General features: G+C 40.4%; 1 protein-coding gene across 5 annotated transcripts in view; it reads left to right on the top strand.

Moving 5' to 3' along the window:
- Positions 1 to 12,156, top strand: part of atp8b3 (ATPase phospholipid transporting 8B3) — a 62,266-nt gene that overhangs the window by 17,314 nt on the left and 32,796 nt on the right. The window contains exons 2-7 of one of the 5 annotated variants that reach the window (XM_074635806.1): positions 682 to 827; positions 7,723 to 7,974; positions 8,186 to 8,274; positions 8,555 to 8,619; positions 10,464 to 10,555; positions 10,718 to 10,831. In XM_074635806.1, the coding sequence (XP_074491907.1) occupies positions 8,595 to 8,619; positions 10,464 to 10,555; positions 10,718 to 10,831 (231 nt within the window). In that variant the 5' untranslated portion in view covers positions 682 to 827; positions 7,723 to 7,974; positions 8,186 to 8,274; positions 8,555 to 8,594. Of the gene's footprint in view, positions 1 to 681; positions 828 to 7,722; positions 7,975 to 8,185; positions 8,279 to 8,452; positions 8,620 to 10,463; positions 10,556 to 10,717; positions 10,832 to 12,156 lie in introns of those variants that run through there. The other 4 variants (XM_074635808.1, XM_074635807.1, XM_074635805.1 and 1 more) reach the window with 4 other exon arrangements.

The raw sequence follows: 12,156 nt of genomic DNA, 5'->3' as shown, positions 1-12,156 counted from the left end.
TCAGCCTGCTTGTGGCACTCAGTCCATTTTTTCATACGGAAGACATCAATCTTTAAAACAGATCACAAATGTATTGTTTGATTTTTTTTTATTTGTCCTATTTACACTTTTTATGTATTTCTAACCATATTTGTCATTGGTTTGTTTAGCCAGTAGTTCATCTTAATCTGTACAATTGCAAGCACTTACTATCTAGAGTTTGTTTGTGTTAGCATTAGTTTTGCTACATTTTCCATCATTTCCTGTTTGATTGAAAACAAGTATTGTATTAGTTTAGTTGTTGTTCATTGATTTTGTTTTTAGTTTCAGTACTTGCCAGGAGTTTAAGGGAATGCCAAACAAACCTGCTGTTACGCTCGGGCTGATGTCATTAGGATGTCATGTGTTGTACCCATAGAATATGGACGTAGTCTCCGTGGGGTCACCAATAGGTTTATGAAGAGCCGTTGTGAAGCTCAATGTGGGGGGGCTAAATGAAATTGGACATTTTAACATGAGCATGGACGCCAGCAATACTCATGTTCATCCTAAATAAAAGCATTGATAACCAAATTTTAATTTAACCTATAATATTCACCATTATTTATTAAAACAACAGAAAGAAACACTGTATTTTGTTGCTTACGCAAAATGCAGCCTGTTTCATAATGAAAATGAGTCTTTCTTTTTTTTTTTTGCTAGGCCTGGCCACCCTGTACGCTCAGGGTCGTGACAAAGTGAGTGTCAATGTTTACAACATCGATGAGAGGATGAAGTGGAACTATTATTCTGGTCACGAAAGGAGGAAAAAAAACACCATGAGAGTGAATTGCTGGAACAGCAATCAGGTAAATTTTTGTTCTCTCCAAGTTTGATGTCAGCAAATAACAGTAATGTTAAGTTGATGTAGTTTGCAGGTCATCTCTCGAGTATGTCTGTCTTGCTGACCTAGCTAGCTTGGCAGTGCATCTCTTGGTCTGTCTGTGTCTTGCTTGCCAGCCACTTACAGAGCTGTTCTGTGTCTTTGTGCCTGACAAAAGTGAAAGAAGTAGGGCTGTTAAAGTTAACGCGATAATAACTCAAATTTGTCTTAATGCCACTGATTTCTTTAACGCATTAACAGAATTTGCGATTTTTAGGTTGTAGCAGGCTCGAAGTGAAGATACTGGTATCATGTGAAACTAGAAAACCTAAGGAATACATTAGTACCAACCATGTCATACTAACTTGTTGCAAAGGAGGCTAAATAACTCTCAAAACTTACACTAAATTTTGGTGAGGATACACTGGCATGGCCATTTACAAAGGGGTGCCTTGACCTCTAACCTCAATATATGTGAATGAGAATGGGTTCTATGGGTACCCACAAGTCTCCCCTTTACAAACATGCCCACTTTATGATAATCACATGCAGTTTTGGGGCAAGTCATAGTCAAGTCAGCACACTGACACACTGACAGCTGTTGTTGCCCGTTGGGCTGCAGTTTGTCATGTTATGATTTGAGGATATTTTTTATGCTAAATGCAGTACCTGTGAGGGTTTCTGGACATTATTTGTCATTGTTTTGTGTTGTTAAATGATTTCCATTAATAAATATATACATATATTTGCATAAAGCAGCATATTTGCCCACTGCCATGTTGGGGAAAAGTCGCCAAAAGTAAACTGTGTTTTGCCGCCAGACTTATCCTTGACCTTTAATTCAGGCATGTTGTCAAGCTGGCTTCCTGCATTTTATGATTAAAATGTCAACAATGGATGATAATATCTGAGCTGTTATGCAGAAGAAGCAATGGCATGATAAAAGGGAACACTGTTCACTGTTTTCCTCCAGAAATTGTGGTCACATACTTGCATTTAAAGGTCAGGTCCATCTGCAGTCTGTTCCGTTTTTTTTCAGATTGAAACGCCCACTCAGCTGTTGCAAAAAGTAGGTTACCAAAGTAAGCTATTTGAACTACTAAATTAAATAAACTAAACTAGGTGAGTCAAATTCTCCCGTGTTCTGTGAGGTAAAATTACTGCTTTTGTGAATGTTGTCTGGTGGCTTTGTAGAGAGTGATATAACGGCTTCAGTTCCCTGACTGGAAGGGCAGTCTGATGGCGAGGTAAAGCGGCTGTGAATGTCACCAGCAGAAAGACGATTTGATAGGCTTTGCTGCCAGTTAGAAACTGCCATAACATTATTTGAGTGCCTCTCAGATTTGCCCCCCACAAGACCACACAGTCCTACCAATACCATCTATACAACAGTTTTATCATTACTGACATGTTTCTGTGCACCCACACATTTCACCGAACAAAATGTTACCACTCTGCTCAGGTGTGAGCACGGTCACCAATGACTCAGTGACTCATAATTGGGGGTTCGTCACATCAGTTTGTTTTTGTGAACTTGGATGTTGTTATGTCACCCCAACCCCTCACACACAAACACACACACTCTCCCACCAAACACCACCATGTTCTACTTTCTGCTATACACTGAAACTCCACTTCAATGAAAATACCGCTGCTTTGTTTTGGCTTTACTTAACCTATTTCACATCTGTTTGTATGTCATGTCCAACCATATACTTTACAACCCTTTTAAGGGGTTCATTTGTGGGATTTGTTTGGGGTCTGCTGGCCTGATTCCTTCCTCAACTCACAGCTGTGCAGTTAACCACTTTTTACAGGAAGTTGAGTTGAGGGTATTGCCTCTCATAGTCGGCTGCAGTGTGACTTTTGCACAGTGCCACTTGAAAACCTGTTACAGTAGTAAAGTAGGTCCCTTGAGAAAAAGGAGCATTGAGAAGCTTCCCACAGCTCAGGGCTTTCTCACACTCTATAGCGAAGTAAGGGGTGGTCTGAGGGTCACACGCTGCTGAGATCCTGTGAGATACAGAATAAGAAGAGAACAAACATGCCCGCATGTAGTGGAAACTTGGCCTGTATTTTTAACTGTGTGATGAATCGCGGAGAGATAATGAATGTGTCTGCTTTGGTGCCAATTGTGGTTTTGATTGTCGAGTGTAAGGTTTGTATAAAGTGGTAATTATGATGCAGTTCAAGTAGACATTTCAGTGACTCCCTCTATATAACCATCAAGATTTCAAGAAATTAATACATTTCTGATATGTAGTTTCTCGGTTACTGCAGAGGGCATTGCGTTTTTTTTAAGCCGTTTCAGGTTTAACAGTTTGTTCATATTTCCATTTTGTAATGTACAAAACATGAGGAAGTAAAACTTGTCATCTCCTCCTCTTGTGTTTTTCTCACTGGTTGCTGATGCTGCGGTAAGAATGTGAATCTTAGCGAGATGTGACCCTCAGTCAGTTCCAAGAACTTAATTGGTGAAGAAATAAATAAGAAGTGCTTCTAATGATGGCAGCGCTTCGGTCTTGTTGCCAGCTGGCTCATAAACTGGCACGAGTAATGTAAGATTATCTTAAGATACTCACTGTTTTTGACTTGCCAGTTTCTTATTTTACTACCTCTAGCCGGGACAAAACTAGGAGTATCTTTGCTTTGCCCTACCACAATCTGCGCTGGCTAGACATAGCTTTTATGTATTTCCTTTTTAGCTATAAGAGTCTCAGATGTACAACAACATGTATATTTATTTATTAATAATAGTAATAATAATTATAATAAACTTTATTTGTATAGCACCTTTCATACAAGAAATGCAGCTCAAAGTGCTTAACAATAACGACATTACATGCACTCAGTGCTTCACATGAAACCATAAGATGGAAAATAAAACCAGAAAAAACACATGAACGATAAAAGATAAAATTAGTGACTTAGACAATCTGCTAAACGCAAAACTGTGGGTTCCTCACCCTACATCAGTGACCTAAACAGTTGCTAAACAGCAAACTGTATAGATAAGGGATAAGTTCACACTTTTTCAAGTCTTTCTCAAAACATTACTCACATGTCTTAAGGGTGTTAATTGCTGTAATCGTTCCTCTTGTCCATACTGGCTGTGAAGAGATTCCTTCCTAATGTTATTCCAATGTAAGTGAAGGACAACAGTCCGTTTTAGAAGATGCCAGCTTAATTTTAGGGCTGTGTATTGGCAAGAATCTGGCGATACGATACGCATCATAATACAGGAGTTACGATATGTTGATATATTGCGATATTTTTTTTTTTTTAAAGGGACTGTTTGTAACTTTTTAAGCGTATAAATGTAGCGAGTCGCCACACATGCGCGCTCGCATATGCGCGTTCGCGTGTGGCCACTGCCTCTCCTCCTCTGCCTGCCTGCCTTCACTCAGACAGCGCGCGCGTTCTCGCTCAGCTCGCTCCACCTCTAGACGTGAACGCGCGCTCACTCCACACTGCAGAAGAGTTAGTTTAGCTCTGAGAATATCTAGTGAATGTACAGTGGACGTTTGTGCAGAAATATATGCTGCAGCTCCTCCAGACCAACAGAGGCTTCCCGTTTCTTGTGAAGTGACGGAGCTCCTCAGCGAGTAACGTTGTCGTCTCGTTACCGACCGGGTGCCGGTGTCTCCCTGCTCTCTCCGGCTGCGGGCGGAGAGAGCAGGGAGACACGCTGCAGAGCCCCGCTGCATCAGCCTGCGCTGAGGCAGGAAAAGCCAACACTAAGATCAGATCTAAATCATGTTCATGGAGAGACCTTCGTCTGGTCAGCTAACATTACTGCCAAGCAGCTGAAATATAGAGTGATATTGTGGTTTTAGCTGACGTGTGTCACCTCAGTGTTTTGAGCGATGCTCGTTCAGGTATATTTAGAGCGAGCAAGCGCGAGCCCGACGCTGACTTTCGTTGATTTCTCGGCCACAGGTGTCGCTGTTAAGAAGCATTTCTGAAAGTTACAAATAGTCCCTTTAAATCAAATTTTAGGAAAACTGTCATAGGGCGGCTGTGGCTCAGGAGGTAGAGCAGGTTGTCCACTAATCGGTTGGAAGATCGGTTGGAGTCGAGTAAGAGCAGATTTGGATGGTTTGTAAGTCAAAGGATCCTTTGCCAAGCTACTTAACCCCAAATTGCTCCCGAAGGCTGTGACATCGGTGTGTGGTTGTGCATTAGATTAGATCCTGATGGGCAGGTTGGCACCTCGCATGGCAGCCTCTGCCGTCAGTGTATGAATGTGTGTGTGTGAATGGGTGAAGCGCTTTGAGTGGTCAGATTACTACAAAAAACTCTATATAAATGCAAGTTAATTTACCATATAAAGAACACACTGCCATATGCATAAAACATCTAACATCATAACACTACTTTTTGTGCAATCTGAGCCACTGTCTGCCACAAATCTTTGCATGTAAACTATTAACTAAATAGCAATAGTGTTTTTAAGGATCAGTACAGTGTCACAAAACATAATATCACAATACTCAACTATATTAATATTTTCTTACACCCCTACTTGATTTGGCTAACTTAGACTGCTGAAGCCTTGTTTTTGCTTTAGCTAAACTTTGAAATGTGTTTTTGCACAGAATGAGGACTGTGGATTTTGTCCCCCATCTCTTACATTTGAATCACGTTAGGAAGGGATCTCTTTACGGCCAGTATGGACAGGAGGAATGATTATAGCGATGATTGTTTCAATGTACATAGTGAGTAACCTGTTATTTAAGTGTTTTATTTATCTTACAGATTTTTGCTTTAAGATTTCATTTCAGTTTAATATTTGGCTTGGATTTATTATAACTTGAATTACATTGTTTTTTGTATCTTATTTAGTAATATATAAATGTTTGATATAGCCTGATCCCCTCTCTAGTAGAATAGAAATTTGTGACAATAACCCACCGACCCAAACAGACCATTCTGCTACGTGTTTAAAGTTGTGAGGTTTGGCAGCTGTGATGGGCAACGGTTAAACTGTGGTGGAAAAGCCTGGCCTATTGACTGTCATTGTTTTTGTAGGCCTAAAGAGCACTCGTGCCACGCCATCGACACGTCTCCTTAACCACTGTGCTGCACAGCCCAGCTGTAAAAATAGATAGGAAAGATCGCCCTAGATATGCACAAGCACTCGCATACACACACACACGTATTAGACGTAAGATACACACACCTTCAGCTGTTGATATGTGGCATTTGTGGGGACAACCTCACTTACAAAGGGGAAGAGAAATGAGACAAAGAGATATGAAACCACAAATAGTACATTTAACTGACATTGAGCGAACATGTAAATTCAGCGAGCTGCCTTTTGTTCAGGTGCCATTGTTGTCAAATTCACCCTTTTTGACCTTCATGTGATGGTTACATTGCAGTGGGTGATTACCTCCACCAGGTGGCATTAGATTCATGAAGAAGGCAGAAAGGTTAAACTACAGCCCTTAAATAAATAATGCATGGCTTGACTTTTATCTAAAGACAAAGATTAGTTTGAATAAAATCAGCCATGTGAAAAATACTTATATATTAATGTTGTCTTAACTGAGTGACTGCATATAGTGTATGTACCTTTGAACTGAATTCAAATACTTTTACCTTTATATACTGTAACAAACTGTTATACCTCTGTGTGTAACTGTACATATTATTCTCCTCTATACATACTACATTCCTGTCTACACCTCTGTTTACAGTATATATTTAGTACTTCTCATTATTACATACTACATTCCTGTCAAACACCTCTGTATATATATTGTATTCCTTCTCATTATTACATACTACATTCCTGTTTACACCACGGTGTACATATATTACTTATCATCATGCATATACATACTACATCCTGTTTACATTCAGTTTTCTCATCTGAAATACTGTCAGCAACTAAATTACAAATTTACATTACAATTTTATATTTACTTATGTTTATATTTATTGTAACTACATTATCTAATGCCATAGATTATCATTTTGCTTTTACATTTACTTGTGTGATTTCCCCCTTTATATACAGTATACTTATATTATGAACATTGTTGAAGGAACTTGAGATCAAAGATTTTCATTGCCAATTACTGCTTTGCTGGAATTGACATATGACAAATAAACAACCTTGAACCTTGAAATACTTTTTAAAAAAAATAGATACCTGTTCTGTTTGAGAACATCTGAATGAAAGCTGTCATTTTTAAAAGATTTGGTTCAGTGTTTCATTTTAATCTGAAAGTATGTAATTTATTAATTTAACACTAGAAGCCAAGTCACACTTTATTCTTAGTGGTTTTTTTTTAGTTTTTTTTTTACATATAACACAAAGAAAACTGCGAATAACTTCAGTTATGTATAAAGTATCATTTTTGAGTGTTTTTGGAAGCACACTGTTAATTAGGTCATTCAACATAACATAAACCTGAGTGGAAGACTTATTTAAACTATATTGCATAATACACATCTTTTGTCAGATTAGATTTCTATATACGGTAAAATATAGAGATAATAATGTGTATATATAGAGACATTGCATGGGAAAGGACAAAAAAAAAAAAAAAACAGTAAATGAGAACTTGAGTTAGGTGTTAGCCCAGTCTGAATGCAAAGTTTTACTGCTTTCACATTCCTGTAAACCAATACTCCCACTGTATCAACATTACCATAGTTACAAAGACTTTCTAGGACACTGAAGTTAGAAAAGTTCACCCAGTTAGTATGTCTCGAATCTTAGTTGGTTGTAGTTTTCTCCCAAAGACTAAAAAAGTTTCTGTTTTTACAGTTTAATAGCTGCAGTAAATGACATAAACAAAACAGTGATTTGATATGCTTATACTCCGCTGGCCTCGTTGCCCCTCCTCCATTCCTCTCCCTCTCCTCAGGTAAGGTGCTCGGGGAGTTCAGTCGGTGATACCGGAGCCTACACCTGGGAGCGAGAGGAAGGCGTGGCAGGGAGCATACAGAGAAAGGAGGGGGGGTGGATGAAACAGGTGTCTGTGAGTGTTATGAAAAACAGCGGAAGAATGGTTATGAAAACAACCATGTTAAACTACATCTGTGGTCGGTACGAGCTTCGAGATTGATGGCTCAGCTGTGTCACCTGACAGCACGGACAGTACTGGCTAACAATGCAGGTAAGTGATGTGCGTTATGTATACGCTGCTGCTGCTTCTGATTCATTTCAACAACACAGCTACTATTAACAGCTTTACAAACAGGATCCATTAATAGTAATAGAGACTATTTAATGTCAGGCTTTACTCTGTTTATTAATTTGTTGACAAATGTGGTTAACAACAGGTAAAATATAACGTGACTCATCAATCTCTATGTTTGTCCTTGCAGGTTTGATTCAGATGTTTGGATCTGAGCAGCCTCGGCTCTCTCTCACCAGGATCGCTCGTCCGGCTTCCAGCAGAGATTCAGCCAGAAGAGTTGGTACATTTCTGAGTATTTCATCATATAGAAAACAAGCCTAGAGTTGCCTTCGATTCACCTTACTAGCATTTAGTCAATGTAATCAAATGGTTAATTGAGGATGGGTAGAGGTTTGTAGAGCCGCAAGTCTGTTTAGATCAGAATCAGTGATTTATAACCGTTTGTCTGTTGTGCCATGGTATAGGTAAGCGAATAGGTAATGAGTTACAAGATTGTTAAGTGTATCTTAGAGAGTGACACAAGCAGCCATTTCACTTTGTTGTCTACTTCGTTTAGCATAACCCACGTCTACAAACATTGGAGTCTCCTCTGCATCATGGCCAAGGAAAGTTTTGAATCTGGTACGTCTCTTTTCATCTCCATCCTTCATTTTCCTTTTTCTTCACTGTCTCGTTATCTCACTGTTTTTACTGAGACGCATTCAGAGGCCAGTAGAGTTTTTGATGTATCATGAAATGTACTATGACATTCAAATCCATGAACACAATCTATCAGTGTCATATTTACAGTATGTAGGAACCTGCATGTGATCTTTAATCTAGATTGAAATCTTCTCCTATAAGGCAGTGGTTCTCAAACGTTTTCTGTCATCCCCCCTTTGGAGGAAGAAATATTTTTTTTCAGACATAAAAAACACACCAGTCTCTCCTCATCTCCCGCCACCTTCATTATTATTTATATTTATAGAAATGTAATTTGTAGTGCTGTTAGATTACTGCTAGACCGCCCCGTTAATACAGTAGCATGCGAGAGAGAAAACAGTTTTTAACCGCATTGAAACTGTTGTTTTTAAAAACAAATACGGACTGAAGCAGAATATTATGTTAGATTAAAACATGTAGTGAATTTTGGAAATGATTACGATCTCTCTGTTTCCAATAAATTTTGGCTTTTGGGCTGACGAGGACTGAGGCAATTACAGTAGAGCTGTCCCGAATACCATTTTCTTGGCTTCGAAGCTTCAATGAGAAATATTCGAAGATATTCGAATCTTTGAGGTGCGTCAGGCCGACATGTTCTTCTGTCTGTCTGTCTCCATCTCCCCTGTTTCAGTGCCCGGGACAGCGCTGCTGCCGCACTACTGTGTACACACACACACCCTTTACACACAACAAACAATGATATCCGTCTGAAAATTACTAATAATAATTATTGTTGAATATGAATAATGAATAATGCTGTGGGATTATTCCTTTTTTCATGCGCTATTTGGGGATTTATACATTATTATTACATACTTATATAAATAGATAAAAACAAAGCATTCGAATAGTGATTTGGAGGTCGAATACCATGGCAACGGTCGAAGCTTCAAAGCATTTTTGGCAATTTTGGGAATAATACGATCTCTCTTTTTTCAACAAATTTTGACTGAGGATTGAGCCAATTACAGACAGACGGAGCGCCGCATCGCTCGCTCTGTGTGTGTTTAAGAGAGAGGAGGGAAGAGAAGGTGGAAGATGGGCTAATGTTTCTGTAAGTTTAATAATAATTAGAATGTCAATGTTATGAACGAACCTTCAAGCTACTCGGTGCAGCCCTACTTTTTGATTTTGATTTTGATTACCGTCAGCTGAGCACGTTGTCTTGTTTGTCTCTGAAGCGTCGTCTGTTTTTCTTTTTGTCCCTGTCAAATATTTGTCTTTGTAAACTTACAAACTAAGTAAGTAAGTAAGTAAAACTTATTTATATAGCGCTTTTCACAGACAAACATCACAACGTGCTTTACAAGATCCTTATGCAAAACATACAAGAAATAACTCTAATAAAAATGTGGTCTACCTGTCTGAATGAACACCATAGCTACCATTGATGTATAAAGAAATCATTTGTTTACTCTTCAGCCGTGAAAAAGATTCTGACGTCAAAACATTAATTGCGCATCACATTTTCCCCCGGTCATGCCAGTTTGAGAACCACTGCTATAGGGGATCATGTTTCCTCAGCAGATGCTATTAAGAGTCATTTTTGCCTTCTTGTGGCTCTGAAAAGGCAACGCAAGACTCCCTTTGAGATATGGTTAACAGCAGTAGCCTACACTACATAGGCTTGCATATTAATACACATTCACAATAGTGCACACACACACGTCCATCTGTTGTCTGCTGATGTAAATGATACATTAAAATCATTGCGTGTAAATGGTCTCTGTGAGCTAAGATTCAGCCTAACTTGTGTCTGACAGGCCTCACATGGGAGGTGAGGGCAAACAGCCGCCACTACCACAAACACAAACAGAAGAAATCCTTGCTGTGCTTCCGCTGGGGGCGATACGCGGTGAGTCAGTCACGCATGGGTTTTCCTTCCCTCCACATGGTAACCTAACACCTGTTGGCATGCTGTTGCATTGAGGAACAGGTTGATGTGCCAATACATGTGTCTCCCTTGTGCTCTTCTCTCTCTCTCTCCCTCTCTGTTGCCGTTCGTGTCGGTTGCCAGGACAATGTTGTCCGCAGCTACAAGTACTCCCCCCTGACTTTCCTGCCCATGACACTGTTTGAACAGTTCCAGCGAGTGGCCAATCTCTACTTCCTCCTCATGATGGTGTTGCAGGTCAGACGAAGACTCTGCTGTTGTCTCTAAAAAATCCTGCTTGGTTTTGAGTTCTTTTATGGACTCAGCTTTAGTCTTAATCATGTTTACAATATTATTATCAAGATTGTGGGACTAATATGATTTTTATTAATGTGCAGACAGTCTGAATGAAGTCATGGGAATAATGCTGATATGTTCCTCACACCGTGATCTACATATCCAGTTCTTTTAGATTTAATGCACCCAAAATCATATCATAGTGTGTCATGAGCTATTTGTGACCATGGGCTTCATGCAGCAACATTAGCCCCGTTCGAGATGAGCCAGGCCTGCAGAATCAATCACCGGCGATCGGGCGTACATGCATGCCGGTTAGATTTGTGTCCGACTTGATCCCGTCTTGCTCTGACGTCATGCACACGCGGGCTACGATAACCTCACGAGATCAAGGCGACCGCAGTTTTTAGAGCCAGACGCCGCAGTTGCTCTCCACAAAACGATAGTTACGTATGTAACTACGGTTCTATGAGTTCTGGATGACTGCCAGAGGCAGTGTTTAACACTGGATGTTATCCATCTCGCGCACGCGCAGGTCGAGTATTTAATATCAACAAAGTCACATGTGACCTGGGATGACGTAGTTTATATAAGCCCACGTCATCATCAGATATGTCCCTCCAGAATCTTCTCGCCAAGATTCCGAGTGACAGCCAACTCTGGCAGTCATCCAGAACTCATAGAACCGTAGTTACATACGTAACTATCGTTCTATTTCGTTCTTCCTGACTGCCAGAGGCAGTGTTTAACACTGGATGACTACTACCAACGTAGTCACGAGGAAAACCCACCTCACCGGGAACGGCCTGTGGATTCCTGAAAGACCACCGATGCTATTGCATGGGGAGCAGCAACATTGACCCTGTAAAAACGGGCAAAGGTGCATGGAGTAGCCCAGCTGGCCGCAGCGCAGATATCACTTAGGGGGATCCCCCGTAGCGCTGCCCAGGAAGTGGAGACACTCCTGGTGGAGTGGCCTCTGATATTAAGAGGTAAAGGCAGTCCTTTTGACCTGTATGCTTCCTCAATGGCCTGAACAATCCACCTGGAAAGCCTCTGCTTGGACAGGGTGTGCCCTTTCCTATGGCCCCCATAGCAGACAAACAGACTATCAGAGCGGCGAAAGCTCGCAGTCACCTGTATATAATGCCTTAAGGCCCTCACTGGGCAGAGCAGTTCCGCTGACTTAGCATCTTCCCCCTGTAGGCATGAAGGGTCATAAGCTGCCAGCTCAATGACCTGATTAGAGTGGGTCGGAGCCAACCTCTTCGGGAAAAATGATGGGT

This window comes from Sebastes fasciatus, chromosome 5 (genome assembly GCF_043250625.1).
Source record: "Sebastes fasciatus isolate fSebFas1 chromosome 5, fSebFas1.pri, whole genome shotgun sequence".
In the NCBI taxonomy this organism is placed as follows: Eukaryota; Metazoa; Chordata; class Actinopteri; order Perciformes; family Sebastidae; genus Sebastes; species Sebastes fasciatus.
Note: the sequence above shows the minus strand (reverse complement) of the source record. Positions and strands in the feature narration are given on the sequence as shown.